This window comes from Rhinolophus hipposideros (genome assembly GCF_964194185.1).
Source record: "Rhinolophus hipposideros genome assembly, chromosome: 4".
Taxonomy (NCBI): domain Eukaryota; kingdom Metazoa; phylum Chordata; class Mammalia; order Chiroptera; family Rhinolophidae; genus Rhinolophus; species Rhinolophus hipposideros.
Genome location: NC_138050.1, coordinates 39109936 through 39127298, shown reverse-complemented (window position 1 = coordinate 39127298; position 17363 = coordinate 39109936). Strand labels below are relative to the sequence as shown.

The window sequence follows — 17363 nt, the reverse complement described above, 5'->3', positions numbered from 1 at the left end:
CTGCATAAAAGGAAGGAAAGATAACTGCTGTTTTTTAGGGAATCATAGAGTAGTTAAGGAGGGAAAATTATGTGGCGAATGCAAAGAGAGATTAAGGGGTCAGATTCTGAAATGTAAGACAGAGTTTTTTCCCAATCTTTTTCAGATAAGAAGTAAGTGGTTTCTTACTTCAATCTATAATACATACATCTTATCCTAAGCCAAATTTAAATAAATCCTAAGACACACAAATCCTTCTCCAACCCTACACTACCCTATCCTTCAAATTTTCTGTTTAAAACGTGGCAAAGGAGAACGAAAAAACATTAAAACCATGAGATCAAGAACATCTTTCAGTGATCTTAGAAAATATAATCAGTGTATAAAAAAAGGCCTACTAAGTACAGAAATTTGTTTAACTCACATTTATTGAATGGCTTCAGGGAAACGCAATTTAATAAAATGCCTGTATAATTAGGAGGTGTGATATAAATGCTAAGTAGAATATAATTAAATCGAGCTGTTAAGTCTACAAGTAGGAGGCTAATAGACAAGGTATTTTGATTAATCCAGTACAAACAAACCAAAAATTCATTACATATTGGTCCAAGTAAAAAGGTTTCTAATGAAAACAATCCGGACTGTATTATTCAAAGCATGCTCATGGACATTAAGTGTGGCTTTCATAATGCAATGTGTATACACACTCAGATAACACAAGAAAGGTCTGAAGTCCAGGAGACCTGGTTTTAAACTGGGCTCTATGAACTATGATGATGGACAAATCACTTCATAGCTTAGTTTTTGCATCTATAAAGTGAGTGTTGGTTTCCCTTAAATTCTCTTTTAGATTTAAGATCGCACTATGTTATGATCAGAGATAACTTTCTTAAGTACCCTGTCCAAATGGGAATATCAAGTAATACTAACAAAAAGGGTTTTAGGTTTCAGAAGAAATACTTTGCCTCTTTCTAGTCTAAACTGCTTGGAATAAGTTATGAGTACTCGTCAATGGAAGAGAAACTGTATTTAGTTGTAATAATAATAATAACAGATAAAATATTAAGATTAAAGGGAGGAAAGATGAAAGTATTTTATATAATAGAATACATTTTTGAAATATCTACAATTATTTTTCTTTAAAACAGACTTTATTACATTTGTTAGTTTGTGGAAGTGTTGAGGAAAGGAATCGGATCTTGCTCCTCTTTATATTCCCTTTAACATGGAGAACATTCAGAAAGCATTTGCTGAAATGACTTCCATGCTATTTTATATTGGGGTCAATGAGTATGTCAAATCATAGCTCTTTCTGTGGTTGCCCTTATTCTGTTCTTTCACGTCTCATTTGCCTCCATTCTAACTGTACATGACATTACACGTAGGTGTGTATATTATGTCTCTATGACAGTGATTCTGGCAATTGGTAAAACTCATTGAAACTTTGGATAGCTAGAGGTGATATTTTTTATCATTTCAGAATAATAAAATGACAATTGTTTACGTATATAGAGTTAGAACTTTGAATATTTTCAGATTGTAGCATTTGAAGGACACCAATTAATATAGTTGAATTTTTTAATTCTAAGAACTATTTGAAATTGGCACACGTCGACACAAAGTGATTTGCAAAAGGTATAATTTTACAATCAATCAAAAAATTTCATGCAAATATAAGAATGGTTCTGAGAACTATGAGAAATTCTTAGTCCTACTTAAAGAGTAGAAAGTAAAGAAGTTAAAGACATTGATTAATTACTATACAAGTTATAGAACTTTGCATTCATTATAAATCTCAAACAGGCTTAGAACAGATTCAGTTTTAGAAACAACATGAACAAAATATTAGCTGAAAGGATATGTAAACAGTCCAGGAATTTTGTACAAAGAAATGCACAATTAAAAGAAGGGATATAAAAATGAAGTTAAAAAGGAAACATAGGCAAAAGAAAATGAGCTGATATGCAAAATATTGTAACAGTACAATCCTTCATAAGCACAAGGGCTTTTGCAGAGAATGAAATTAAATATGTCACTATGGTCAAAGGCTAGAGATGGACTTCTAATTTTTTTAATTCTATTCTGGCTTACCAGAATGAAAAAACAAACAAAACAAAAAACATGAAGTTTCAAAGGCTGAAAGGCAGTTTGCTATTGTAATAAAAATCCCCTGTAGACGGGCTGTTAGTTAGTGTTAGACTCTAGCATGGGTGGTGGGTCTAAAGGCTCATTCCAAGGTGCAAATGTAAAGAGGGATTTCAGTGTTTAATTCAGCTTTCACAAGTCCTCAAATCGTTTCCTCCGTAGGATTTGGTAAAAGTAATGCAATAACCAAACTGGAATATGCAATCAGAAGAATTCATGTCAATGGGATCTGTTCAAAAGAACTGTCTGTGATGCTAGAAATACTCTTTTATCTATGCTGTTCACTACAATAGCCATTAGTCATGTGTGGCTATTCAGTACCTGAAATGTGATCAGTACAACTGAACAATTTAAAAATTTTATTTAATTTTAAGTAAATTTAGCTACATGTAGCTAGTGCCTACCAGTTGGATAAAGCAGGTGCTTTTTTCTCTAGAGAAAAAAGCCAAATCTTCCGAAACAATGTTTGAAAATGCTGCTTTAGATATTAGCCCCTCATCAGAGGTGTTGTTTGCAAATATCTTCTCCCATTCGGTTGGTTGCCTCTTTGTTTTGTTGATGGTTTCTTTTGCTGTGCAGAAGCTTTTTAGTTTGATATAGTCCCATTCATTTCCTTTTGCATTTACTTCCCTTGCCCTTGGAGTCAAATTCATAAAATCATCTCTAAAACCAAGGTCCATAAGGTTAGTACCTATATTTTCTTCTATGCAATTTATTGTTTCAGGTCTTATATTTAGGTCCTTGTTCCATTTTGATTGAATTTTGGTGTATGGTGACAGAGAGCAGTCTAGTTTTATTATTTTGCATATGGCTTTCCAATTTTCCCAGCACCATCTATTGAAGATGTTTTCTTTTCGCCATTATATGTTTTTGGTTCCTTTGTCGAAAATTATCTGCCCACATATATATGGGTTTATTTCTGGGTTCTCAATTCTGTTCCATTGCTCTGTGTGTCTGTTTTTCTGCTAGTACCATGCTGTGTTGATTATTGTCGTTTTGTGGTATGATTTTAAGTCAGGGAGTGTGATACCGCCGGCCTTTTCCTCCCCCCTAGATTGCTTTGGCTTTTCAGGGGCTTTTGTGATTCCATACAAATCTGATTTTTTTTAATTTTATTTTTTAGTTCTATTTCTTTTAAAAATGCCATTGGGATTTTGGTGGAGACTGCATTAAATTTGTATATTGCTTTGGGTACTATGGCTATTTAAACTATGTTTTTTTTTTTTTTTTTCATAAATTTATTTATTTATTAGTTTCAGGTGTACAAAACAAGGTAATACTTAGACGTTCATCATCCATATCCCTCACACTGTGAACCCCCCTCCCCCTATTTAAACTATGTTGATGCTTCCAATCCATGAACATGGAATAGTGTGAGGGACCACCAAGCCAAGCAGTGTGTCCTCTAGCTCTGAAGTCGCCACTCCATTGTCTCCTGGCCTCCATTGTTTCTGAGAGGAAGTTAAGCGTAATTCTGATTTGGTGCCCTGGCATGTAGTGGACACTCTTTCCCTGGCTGAATTTAAGAACATCTTTCCATTTCTTTGTGTCTTCTTCGATTTCTTTTAATAACATCTTGCAGTTTTCAGTCTGTAGGTTCTTCATATTCTTTATTAAGTTTATTCCCATGTATTTTATTCTTTTTGTTGCAATTGCAAAAGGAATTGTTTTGTTCATTTCTTTCTCTGAAATTTCATTGTTAGTATATAGGAATGCAATGGATTTTTATACATTGATTTTGTATTCTGCAACTTTACTATTACTTGTTTATTGTTTCTAATAGTTGTTTTGGTGGAGTCTCCATCAAACTCAACAACAATCAAAAAATCCAATTAAAAAAATGAGCAGAAGACCTGAACAGACACCTCTCCCAAGAAGGTGCCTCCCAACAGACACCTCTCCACATACAAAAAGCCAACAGATATATGAAAAGATGCTCAACTTCACTAGCTATTAGGGAAATGCAAATCAAAACCACAATGAGATACCACCTTACAGTTGTTAGAATGGCCATTACCAATAAGACAAGTAATAGCAAGTGTCGGAGAGGCTGTGGAGAAAAAAGAACTCTCATACACTGTTGGTGGGAATGTAAATTGGTTACAGCCACAATGGAAAACAGTGTGGAGGTTTTTAATAAATTAAGAATAGAATTACCATATGACCCAGCAATCCCTCTTCTGGATATCTACCCAAATAATCTGAAAACATTTATCTGTAAAGACATATGTACTCTGATGTTTATTGTAGCATTATTCATATTGGCCAAGACATGAACACAATCAGTATTTTTCAGTAGATAATTAGATAAAGATGTGGTTTATATGTACACTGGAATTATTACTCAGCCATAAGAAAAGATGAAATACTGCCATTTGCAACAACATGGATGGATCTTGAGGTTATCATGCTAAGTGGAGTAAGTCAGACAGAAAAAGTTGAGAACCACATGATATCACTCATGTGGGATATAAAACTGAAAGCAACAAATGAACAAGACAAGCCAACAAAAATTCATAGACACAAACAACAGTTTAGTGGTTACTAGAAGGCAAGGGGCGAGGCGATTGTAGAAGAGGGTAAAGGGGGACAAATACATGGTGATGGAAGGAGAATTGACTCTGGATGGTGAACACACAATGCAATATACACATGATGTATTATAGAAATGCACATGAAACCTATATAATTGTATTAACTAATGTCATTTCAATAAATTTAAAATATGCTGGTTTATAACAAAATGCTTATTTTCTTTACTTTGACATTACTTTTCACAGAAATATTGTCAGAAGTTTACAATTATAACTTTATTCTTTATTGATGTTGGCAACTACAGATTTCAGACCCGAAAGTGAAGATTTCTAAAAGTGACTCTCAGACCCGGCATAACAGGTATACTTAAATGAATCTTTAAAATGTTTCCCAGAACAGAACCTCACCACCTTATCATGCGCCCTATACGACTGACGCATACTTCAGGCAGTCACTGTAGATATAACCTGGGACGGGATTAGTTACTGTAGGTATAATTGGGAAGTTCAGGTAGTTCATGGTTCATAGACTATGGATATACAAGTTTCTTGTAGAAATATCAGTTTAAAAAATTATATGCTCTTCCAAACAAGAAATAATTCCTATTTTTGAAAACTTTTCTAAGGATAAGATTTTACCATATAATTGTATTATTTCTATTATTTTTCCAGATCAACAAAGAATATGAAGAATTAAACTAAAAAGTTCTGGCATGTACTAAATGAAGCATTTAATTACCTATATAATATTTTATCTTACAAACCAATTTTTAAGAATTATCAAAATTATTTCATGTTTGATTCAGTATTTAATTTTATGGTTTATCAGGAGTCATATATTCTAACTGCATTCAATTAGAAGACACTTTAAAAAGAAATAATGGATCTAATCTGCTTAATTTATTCAATCCTTTCCTCCCCATTTTGTAAATTATCTTTAAAAATTATGTACAGTATTGTTAGAAAGTTTGATGTAATAGCTATATGTTTGCCTGATTTATGGTTACAACTTTTAGAACCTAGCTTAAAATTCAGTATTAAATTGTTGTTACCATGTTTTTCCCCGAAAATAAGACCTAACCAGAAAATAGGCCCTAGCATGATTTTCCAGGATGACATCCCCTGAACATAAGCCCTAATGTGTCTTTTGGAGCGAAAATTAATATAAGACCCAGTCTTATTTTAGGGGAAACATGGTAGTAAAACGTTTAAGAGGAAAATTTAGGATATTTAACAAAAATCACAACTTTTAGAAAGTATAAGAATTGATTGAGAAGGCAAAAACATTTCCTAGTCAAAGAAGACCTATCTTCTTTAAGCAAATGTTCCATCTCCCTGTAGACACAGGAAGTTAAATAAGTCCTGTTTTTCACAGTTCAAGCTTGAAATCCTATAATAGGAAATTCCATTCTTTCAGATAGATCTTATTTGTTTTGATAGTGAAGATGGCCTAGTCATGTCTTACTTCATCCCACTGTCTAAAGATCACCATCTAAGACTGAAGTAGAATGATCACTACCCAAGGATGAACTAGCATGAGGAAAATAAATCCCAATAATAGGTTTCACAATGTGGCACAGTGTTACTTTTATGAGGCTGGTTAGCTCTGATTCAACTCTAGTAACACATATCGTGATCTCTGTAAGTCTGGAAAGGTCCCTTATTTCAGTGTATAGTAGTGATTCTCAACTGGGCCGTACTTTTTGGAGGCCCTTCATAAATTTGTGGGGTTGATTTTTGTCTTCTAGTGTAGTCAGGTTCAAGTAATTACTATTATAGTAATTATAAATTATTTTATTGTAACTTACTGTCATTTCCCCTTTATATTATAGTTAGGACATTTAATATAGATTTTTTGGAAGGCACCTATATAGTTAGATCATATTATTTATGGACTCATTTTTAGATAGTAAAGGGAATGTCATAAAATATTCATAATAAAAAGAGGGCACTGTGCTTGATGGAGTAAAGAACTACTGGACTATAGGTAGGAAAAAGAACTAGGACTGCTCATTTCTAGCCTGTTGCCTTCTCCATGTTACTCTCCAGTTTGTTACGTCATTCTGGAGCAGATATAATCCACAACAAAATTAAAGAAAGAGGAGTCAGTTGTATTAAATTTTTTTTGTATCAAGTTCATCACTTTTCAGTAGGTGGAGTGTGTTATTTTGTCTAATTTTTGGGCTTTGGAAACTAGTGTTTATTTTTGTATCAGTTTTATGCTTGATCTTCCACAATAAATTAAGTATCTAGCACTGTACCACTTAGCCAGATTTTATAATTATAGTCACACCAGGAAAAGACAAGGTAATTTCATAAAAGTGCAATGAAGAATTACAAAACACAGGTCAGAATATAACACATGTAAGAACATTTAATTAAAGATCATTACCATGAGTGATTTGCAATTTTCTCTATTATTTATTTATTTATTTATTTTACTTTATTGGGGAACAGTGTGTACTTCCAGGACTTTTTTTCCAAGTCAAGTTGTTGTCCTTTCAGTCTTAGTTGTGGAGGGCGCAGCTCAGCTCCAGGTCCACTTGCCATTGCTAGCTGCAGGGGGCGCAGCGCACCATCCGTTGGGGGAGTCGAACTGGCAACCCTGTGGTTGAGAGCCCCTGCTCCAACCAACTGAGCCATCCGGGAGGCAGCTCAGCTCAAGGTGCCGTGTTCAATCTTAGTTGCAGGGGGCAGAGCCCACCGTCCCTTGCGGGACTCTAGGAGTTGAACCGGCAACTTTATGGTTGAGAGCCCACTGGCCCATGTGGGAATCGAATCGGCAGCCTTCGGAGTTAGGAGCAAGGAGCTCCAACCACCTGAGCCACCGGGCCGGCCCTGTAATTTTCTCTATTTGATAGATTATAGAACTACCATAATTCCACACTGTTTATATGAGTTCTAACTAACCTTTGATTATAATACGAGTCAGGTTTTGAACTAAAAACTAAAAAAAAAAAATTAAAGATAATATTTGCCTCCTTCTCATGACATCTACATCACCTCATGAAAACAGCTAATTAATGGACAGGGCCCCGGGCTAAACTACAAGCAAGGAAAGGTAGGAAAAATATTCAAACGACAATGAAAAAACATTCCAAGAGCTACTTAAAACAAGAGGCACAAAGTTTGTCTGTGCATAACAGTGGACGGTGGAAGAGAAAGAAGAGAATGCAATAATTATCTATTTTAACTCACCACTCAGAATCTGCTGCACTGCTTCACTTCCCATCTGCGCCGCTGTAAAGCCTTGTAAGGAGATGATGGAGGGATCCGAGCCATAACTCAGCAGGAGGCGGCAAGTCTGCAGGTGACCAGCTAGGGCAGCTCTATGCAAAGCAGTCTGACCCAGAGTGTCTAGTGCATTCATCTGAAAAATCATTAGGTGGGCACATGGTATTGAGCATCAATTTTGGTTCCCTTTTATACCCAAGCAAATGAATTCCAGTGAGAAAAATGAATTCTCAAAGCTTTTTGAAAATGCCACAGATTATTCATGAACTTTTTTGCTCACTGGTTCTAAAGAATATCTTCTTCTTAAGTTACTCTTCTCTGACCACCTTATTGAAAATTACAACATATCTATCCTTTCCTGAATGACTGTCTTCCTGTTTGTCCTCCACTTCCTGCCACTCCCCTTGGCAACTAGAATGTAAGGTCTCTAAGAGCCGGCACTTCGTCTGATATCCACTGCCTATCACATCAAAGATGTACATTACTTTTGGATGAATGGATTTTACTAAATTTGTTCTCAGAATTCAAAGACAACAAAATAGGTAAGCAAAGATAGTTAAACTGATTTAGTACATTTCTAATTTTAGTAAATAAGTATAATAAGTATAATTGAATTATAAACACATTTAACCAAAAGAATGACTTGAAGATTCATATGTTCCATTTTTAAAACTTCGAAGAGTTATAAAGAATAATAATAATTTAGCTAGTTTTAAGACTATTTAAGACAACATTAAACTTTGAGATCATGTTCGAATTTGATCAAACCTAAGTTGGTTTTCCAGGATGCCCCAGTAAATACCTCCTACTCCAGTCAGACAAAGTCCATATTCATTGTACACCATTTGTTTCAGAGAAGGCTTTCTTTCTGCCTTTCTAGATTATGAAATCCATGCAAGTCCTTCCTTTGTCTAAGAAGCCTTCCTTGATTACTTGAAGCCTCGATAATTACTTCCTTTCTGAACACCTATGTCAATTCACCATTATCCAAATTATTAACACTAGGATAGTTTTTGTTTAGCAAGTAAAACTAAGATTGAGAAAACACTGTATGATATAGGTTTTCTGGGTCCTCTAGACAGTTCCTGTTAATGGTACATAATAAATTCTTTCTTCCCTCAAACTCTAAATGGTATTATAGCAAAAAAAGATTATCTATGGAGTACTTTATCAGAAAACAAAACTGAAGCAGTACAAGAAGTCATTGAAAAGTATCAGCGAGTAGTGCAACAGAAGCACTCATTCTATGGAAACAAGTAGAATAACAAAACTAGAACAATTTGGTGATACTCTGTAAAACCCACTAAGAATAAACCACAATGGATGACAGCGTAAATATGAAACAGACATTCTAAAAGGGTTTTTGTGAGGAAGAATTATTGTTCACTATAAGCAAGTGTCATAAATTTCTCAGCTCCTCTCATCTTAGGACTCCAGGCTTGTCCCTCTGTGGTCTAAAGATGACTGTGGCAGCTCCATGTAATCACACCAGGGCCAAAAAGGAAGTATTATACATCTATTTTAAAAGAGAAGGAACTTTTCCCAGCAGACTTCTCCTTATGGCTGGGGCCAGAAATGTTTCCTGAATCAGTATCTACATCAATCACTAGCAAGGAAAATGAGACTACCAGAACTGTTTTCAGACCCGGCCTTCTAGAAGCTCCCATATCTGAACAAAACAGGAGTTGGTAAGCTATAATCCGTGAGTCAATCCAACCAGCTGACTATTTTGTACTGCCTGCAAACTAAGAATGGTTTTCATTTTTCAATAATTACATTTTAAATGGCTATATGGGTACCTATATAAAATCCTTGATTTATCTCTTGGTCCATAAAGCCTAAAATATTTGCTATCTGGACTTTTAAGAAAATGCTTGCTGACCCCTGTTCTGAAGCAAGGAAGAAAGGGAAAAATGATTACTGGATGGAAAATCAAGTATCTACTAGAGTCACTATAAATCTTTAAATTGATTCAAAATTGAAAAAAAAGTTAAGGTTCCTAACTTCCTCTTATATTCAACTTTATCAATGCCCATAATGCTCTACTTCTGTTTATTCTTTAATCAGTCATGGGATACAAAAAGGGCTCTCTAAGAAGTGGACAATCTAATTTTTTCCTCCATATATTTGAAGTGGTTTAAGGCACAGAAGTGCAAAACATGTAGGCCTTGTAAAGTAAGTGATACATTTGTTTTTAGACAGCAGCAGTAACTACCTTGCTTCCCTGAAAATAAGACCGGGTCTTATATTAATTTTTGCTCCAAAACACGCATTAGTGCTTATTCAGGGGTTGTCATCCTGAAAAATCATGCTAAGGCTTATTTTCCCATTAGATCTTATTTTTGGGGAAACACGGTGTATTTTTACATGACTACAGATCAATCCCAATTCCATGATTTATTTTTTAATGGGTAATCTGGAAGGATTTGCATTACTGCTCTAATTCAGTTTCACAGTGAAGAAGGGTGATATTTTGGAGCTAGTGTAATTTTAGTTCATTGGGATCCCAGAGAATTACAGGGAACTCTAATTGCTTAAAGGAGGTTCTCATAAGTTTGGATTTACTACTCTAATCTCTATCATTCTATAAATTAGATAAATTGCAAATGATAGTAATTTACTGTATTGATGGAGAAATATAGAAGGAGATCAAATGACCTGTGCATGTCATCCAAAGTATCAATACTGGACGCCCTGAAAAGAAGGGCCAACTAACATGTAGAACAGAGCCCATGACCTGGAAGATCTCTGAGACAACACTGTTTTTTGTATTCCTAGCTTTGACAATTTTGACTCACACATTGACAATTCTTCACTTAGGCAAAAAACTTAGGCTTAATAACATTTAACAAAAACAAAGAAATGCAGTCTAGTATTATACATATAATTAAGGGCCTCAATGGTAATCAAACTGAGCTATCAAATAAATGGGACTGCCACTCACAAGGATTCTTTTAGGAACTTTTAAATTAAATATATATATGTGTGTATATATATATATATATATATATATATATAAAATATATATATATACATGTATCGCTGTCCATAAGTTTTGTGTTTTCAACATAAAACATGCATTTGACAGATTTATTTTATATATATCACCATTAATTTATTCTTCATATTTTAAAGAAATACAACTTTAATTCTTAATAATGTATTGTTTGGAACTACCAAAATACATACTTACTGAAGAAATGTGGGAATGTTAAATCAATTTTTCTGACCAAGTGTTTTTTAGACCCAGTCCTATTTTCCTCTATCATAATCTTCAACACAGGATATGACAGAGAATGTCATCAAAGATGCTTACCATTCAGCATTAAGGAGGAGATTTTCCCTCAAGTACAGAAACTGCCTTAAATAAGAAAAATGCTACATTTAATGTATTATACCTCAACTGTGATAATTAAATGGTTGGCAATGGCCTGAGATATATATTCAGAAGGTATCAGAAGAATAACAGATGTCTAACAGTTTTGGAAACAAAACATATTCCACTTTTTCCCCTTTTATCTAGAGATACCAAGCTGAGGTATGCATTAAACGAGTAGTAATAGCGATTTTCCTAGAGGATAACAGGATAATGATACAAATTCATAATGGCCTTTGGCTTAAACTACACAGAACATAAAATTATGATTTGAACATGCCAGAAGAGTTCTGGAAATCAGCAAACAGACTCTAAGGAAATGGTTAAGGGAACTCTTTCACTATTTCAATCAGTGTGAATACTGTCATTTCAAAGAGCTAACCTAGAGGCTGAGTTCATCTGTCTCCTAAACTTAAAGCTATCATTGTCCATATCACTTATTTGGTAATTAATCATGAACTGTTCTGTGATGAATTAATCATGACTATTTCTGTAATTAAGCATTTATTAACTCACATTATAATTTTACTTTAACTGTGAACATATGTCTCAATCTTAACCTGATTTTAAGTAATCTGAGAGTTGAAACTAGTCTCTGTATTCCTTCAGCTAGTGATAATGTGTTTTTCCCCCCAAATCAAAACACCTTGAAAGTAAAAGTGAACTATTAGACAACTATTAGATTTTAAGTCCCTTAAGAAAAAAATTTCGATCAAATTCAAATTTCATATATTCCCCATAGTAACAAGTACAATGCGTTGTATTTGAAATGGTCGGTAAATAAATGGGTCACAAAAATAAATCAGTAAGTTCTGATGATAAAGAATATTGTTTTCAACATACTATTCTGTATACTAATCAAGCATTAGAGATTAAGAAAACAATCTCTCACCAAAAACCATGCATTCTTCTTTCCCTAGACATTTGGGGAAAAAATGTTAAATGCCAGTGTTGATAAAATTTTTTAATATTGAAAGTCACTGATTCACTTTATCTGTCATAAACTGTAATTTAATTTTATCCTAAAGTTTTTACAAATATTTATAGGCCATCATTAACCATAGTGAGCTGCACACAGTTCAAGTACCTCCTGTGAAGAATGAAATATGACAAAATGACAACAAATTTAATTCTTACCTAGAATTCTGATACAGTAATCAGTATTTTACTTTAAAAGGTTTTGAATCCTTTAATGTGTTGTGAACCCACAACAGAATACAGAATTTATCTAAGAAGTTAAATTTAATGTAATTTGAGAGACACATGAAACTAGATTAATGTTTACTAGGTGAACTTCAGTGTATTACTATTTGTAAACCTTCAAAATTCATGTGGAATTTTAAACAAACAATCAAGTTCTCCGCTAAGGGGTGTACATAAATATTATAGTGGTACATAATTTCTCTGTTTTATTAAGGGGTACTTAGCTTTTCACGTGCCCTAAACTGCCTGAGAAATAACTCAGTGAGCACAGCTGATTAGGTAGAGGGGCCAATCCAATGACTGTGCTGAACAAACTGACGTCTCATTCATGTCTCATTTTTCTCGTCCAAGACTTGAGAGAGATGGTAGCCACAGATGGCACATTTCTAAGCCAAAAACATATGAAGTAGGGGCCGCAAAGACCATAGCTACGCCATAGAGAACTAAACAGAAAAATACAGTCTATAAAAAAAAAAAGAATGAAACAGACAAGCAAAGACTGACAGAGGAAAGAAATTCATGCAACTGCAGAAAAAGAGATAGATACAGAGAGATTGGCAGCCAAAGCACCCAACAGTTTGCAAATTCCTTGTTGTAGGCTTATGAAGATTAACCATATGGTTATCTCAAAAAAGTAATAAGCACATATTTTCACAAGTATAGATTAGATTTCCATTTGTGTTTAACCTAGATTTAGTTGATCTGTTACTGGTAACTAAATTTCTCTGAGACACTGGTCCCTTTGGTCTTTATTTTGATATGCTCAAGCCTCAGATATTACTTAAACTACAAAAGATAGTTTGGATCTATAGTTTTAATAGCAGTTTAACACCTTTGCGCTAACAGAATCTGCTTAGCAATCCAGCTCTAGAAAGCATTAATAAAATCCTTATAATGAGTTAACACATTTCCCCAAAGTGAGCAAAGACTCTTGATCACTTCTCAATGTGAGAAATTAAGCCCATCTAATGCCAATTACTATCAAAACAATTTCTTCTTACATACAATATAAATAAATTTGTTAATTAAGACATATGAACAATCAAAAGAAATTTCTTCATGTTCTACACATTTAACAGATGCTCACTAATGACAAAATAACAATGCTTTTATGTATGAAAAAAAGCACCGCTGAATGAAACCTTTTGTTTTTAGGTATTAGTAATACCATATGCAATTGGGGCTCAAGTTCTACCTAATAATGATAGCAGACAAGGCAGTAGTAAAAGAATGCAGAATGCCAGGGTAGACCAAAAATAATAAAGAAAACAACTGCCGTATGAAGGATAAAGTCTTCATGTCTCTCCCTTTTAGGCTTTTTAGTAATCTTGCAAAGCAGGGGCTTGGTAGAGAAAATTATTAATGTTTTTAAAAGATATAGGTTTACTCCTATAAAAGTGGATTTCTCACATTATATTACCCCCATTTTCTTATAACCCTCCTTTCCTCACTGGCTTTTTGTTTTCTATCCTTTTGCTGAATATTGCCTGCTTGCCCCTCTGGATATCCATCTTCTACCCTGCTCTGTTTCCTAGGAAAACCATTTATGTGGATCACATCAGTGCACTCTTGTGGTCTCTAACCTTTTGTTGTATTTGGCCAATGAGAAGCAATGGCAGGACCCTGTGGGAAGCAGGAGAGTGATGGGTAGGGTCAAAAGCGACAGGTGCTGTCAGATGACCTTCTCCATCTAGCTCTAACCTCTTCTGGTTCCAGTGACCTCTCCCTTTCCTTGTCCCTTTAGGCTTAAGGATGATAACATCTCCCCACTTACTGCTAATGCTGCTACCTCACCCCTTCTTGATTTCCTTAAGCCTTACCCACACCTTTATATAATTCCTTTATTAAACTTTCCTCAATTATCCACCTTGAGTATGCTGTTTATTGCCAAGACCCTAACTAATACAATTCTCTACTTCCATTATCTTTGGAATGCCTCCTTCCAAAGCTACCAAAGCTCCTACCAAAGCCATTATAGGAAAATTGCCCAATTAAATGGCATTGTCTCTCTTGATTTCTCTCTGCAGCACTAATCACCTGTTCTTTCTTTATAATCCTATTGCACTCAATAGACACTGTGAAGACTTTTTGGTTTCCTCTTCCCGTTACTGCTATATGAATACGGATGGGTAATCCTCAAAGGTTCTTAACTCTCAAATTATCTCTTCATATTTTCTCTACCAGAAACCCTACTCAATCCCACAACATATGGTCACTATGTCGATGGCTTCCCAATAGATCTTTCTAATCCTAAACTCTCTTTTACTTATACTCTAGTGCTGTATTTCCAGCCACCAGTTTTATCTAAATGTTCCTCTATCATGTCAACTCCAAGTACAAAGTCATTATCACAGCATAGGAAAATAGTATTTCTCTCTAGCCTTTTTTCTTCCATTAATTGTACCACCATTTTCTAAGTTCATTCCAACACTCAATTCATTTCCCAGTACTATAATTATTCCTTCTTAAGTGGCTTTCACCTTTCTCTTCCTTCTTCATGACTGATGTTGCTAAATTGGTTTAGGATTAGCTTCAAATTTGGTAATCGTATTAAAGTCCAAACTGGTATCTCCCACAGTAATGAGCACACGGTCTTATCATTTTGCATCTCAATATTTGCTGAGTTAGTGGATCAAGACAAATTATAAAGGGATTAGATATATGTTTTATATAAAAGGATAATTAAGGGAAATATGCAGTATATAAGTTTGAAAAAACAAATGCGAAAAAAAAATACAATGCTCATACTTACTAGTAATCAAAGTATTGCTTGTATGCCAGGTATTACACTCCATACATATATACATAAGCTCATTTAATTAAAAAAAGGAAAACTTGTAGGGGAGGTATTAATACTCACATATCACCAAGGAGTAAACAGTTTCAGGGAATTAAATCCAAGGTCACACAACTAGAAAGTGGAGGATTCTAAACTGAAAAAAGTATGCCTGTCTATGTTTAAATTAACATGCTTAATTTAACATGTACAATGAACCTGAATTTTGTCTTTTCTTTTGCTTTCAGCAAAAGAATGTTTTGGCTTATATAAATTTTACTAAGTTCTATCTAAGTAAGACAAATTAATTACTGACTGGTATTAGATCTCTCTACCAAATTCTCTGCCTTTTCTCACTTAATAGCTTTAGGTTGAAAACTGGACTTATCATGAAGAAAAGAAGGCAGTATGATGGTGGAAGCAGTATAAGAGGGCTGAATCCTAATTCAAGACTGGTGCTGCTTGTTCTCAAGGTGTTTTTAGAATCAAATGGGAAACCATGAATTGCCTGAAAATCAAATTGAAACCATGAGTTCCCCAGAAAGAACACTAAGCAAGGGCCCACAGTAGCTAAGTTGGGCTTTTACTAATGCATTAGTCAACAGCTAAACCAACCCTGAGCGACAGCAACCTGCCTTGGAACCAGGGAACAGGTGAATGGGAGTATAGCAGTTGGTGTCTACTGGTTCATAACCCTGAATAACTAGGATTACCCTCCCCCCCCATTTTAATGTGCTTAATAGCAGGTGTTTTCAATTTAATTATTGGAAGGACTAGGGAAGATACACTAGTTTAAAAGTCATTTTTACATCACTGGCAGGGTGTTTAAAATTATACATGCCCCACTGAAAAACTGACACATTATTGATGAGCATGTATTGTGGACATGAAGGGCATACAAAGATTGAGAACCACAGACCTTGAGTAATGTTGACTAGGATAGGTCATAAAACAATTTTTCACTGAATCTTCATGAAATAAATGACTCATGGGAGACAACAAATAAATATTTTCCCAAAATGAAGAGCATCATTCATGGTTTTTCAAGAACATTATAAATGCCATTAAGATATTTTTAAAAATATGTCGATGATAAATACATGATGCTCTAAGTGTAGCAGAAAGCCCTCTTAGCTTAGCATTTTCTGCTTGAAAAGCAACAAGACATTATTTATGTAACAATGTAGAATGGTATCCTCAAAACAGGTACTAAACCTGTAGAACTCCATTCCCTTTCATTCCAGGTCATACTATTTTTTAAATTAAAAATACCAATTCTTTTTAAAGCAAGGATATCTAAATTTTTGAATCATGCACCTTATGAATAAAAAATGTTTTAAGAACACTTTTAATATACATGTGTGCTCATTTGTTAATTATAACCAAGCAGTGCTATACTAATATAAATATATGTAAAACTTATACAAAAAGAGAAATTACAAAGGATGGGAAAGAGATTAAACAATTTTTAAAATATTTTAGTTAATGATACAATTATTTTTGGCTCAATTAAAAAAAAACCCTGAAAAACCTTATAAAGAACTGTGATGTAGATTTGAGGATCTGATTCTAAGTTCATTTTCAATAGTTGGTCCCACTGGCCAAAAAGATTTCACACAGACATGTAGAGCCACTGGAAAAAGTGCATTATTAGCAATGCCTACTAAATCACATTGCTTATTTTTAATGTAATTTACTAATTATGCTAAAGTTTAAGTGGAAATTCTGGTAGTAAAGTTTATCTTTCTTAATGTTCTTGAAAACTTAAGAGGAGGTGCTTCCATTAAAGTATTTTTAATAGCTTAAAAAACCACCTACACACAAATTAAGAAAGACTTTTAAAACAGGTTAGAAAATTCTGTTTTCAAGTTTTTTAATTATGTGGATATGACAACATCTGGGTGATATATTTACATCATTTTTTGGCAACAAAAAAAATGGACATTTTCTAATAATCTACTTTCAAAATGTCATCTTCATTTTTAAGTTTCTTTAAAAAAAGTTACTTTCTTATTCACTCTAAAATATGTGATTTTTACCTTTAAAATTCTAATTTCTTTTTTTAAAAAGTACCTACATACAAGTAATAGTCATTTGTCAACAAAGAACTATCAGC

The 17363-nt window shown here is 34.0% G+C and overlaps 1 protein-coding gene across 1 annotated transcript in view; it reads right to left on the bottom strand.

Moving 5' to 3' along the window:
- Positions 1–17363, bottom strand: part of TNKS (tankyrase) — a 185916-nt gene that overhangs the window by 35968 nt on the left and 132585 nt on the right. The window contains exon 12 of the mRNA XM_081045483.1: positions 7857–8028. Coding sequence (XP_080901609.1) covers positions 7857–8028 — 172 coding nt within the window. The remainder of the gene's footprint in view (positions 1–7856; positions 8029–17363) is intronic.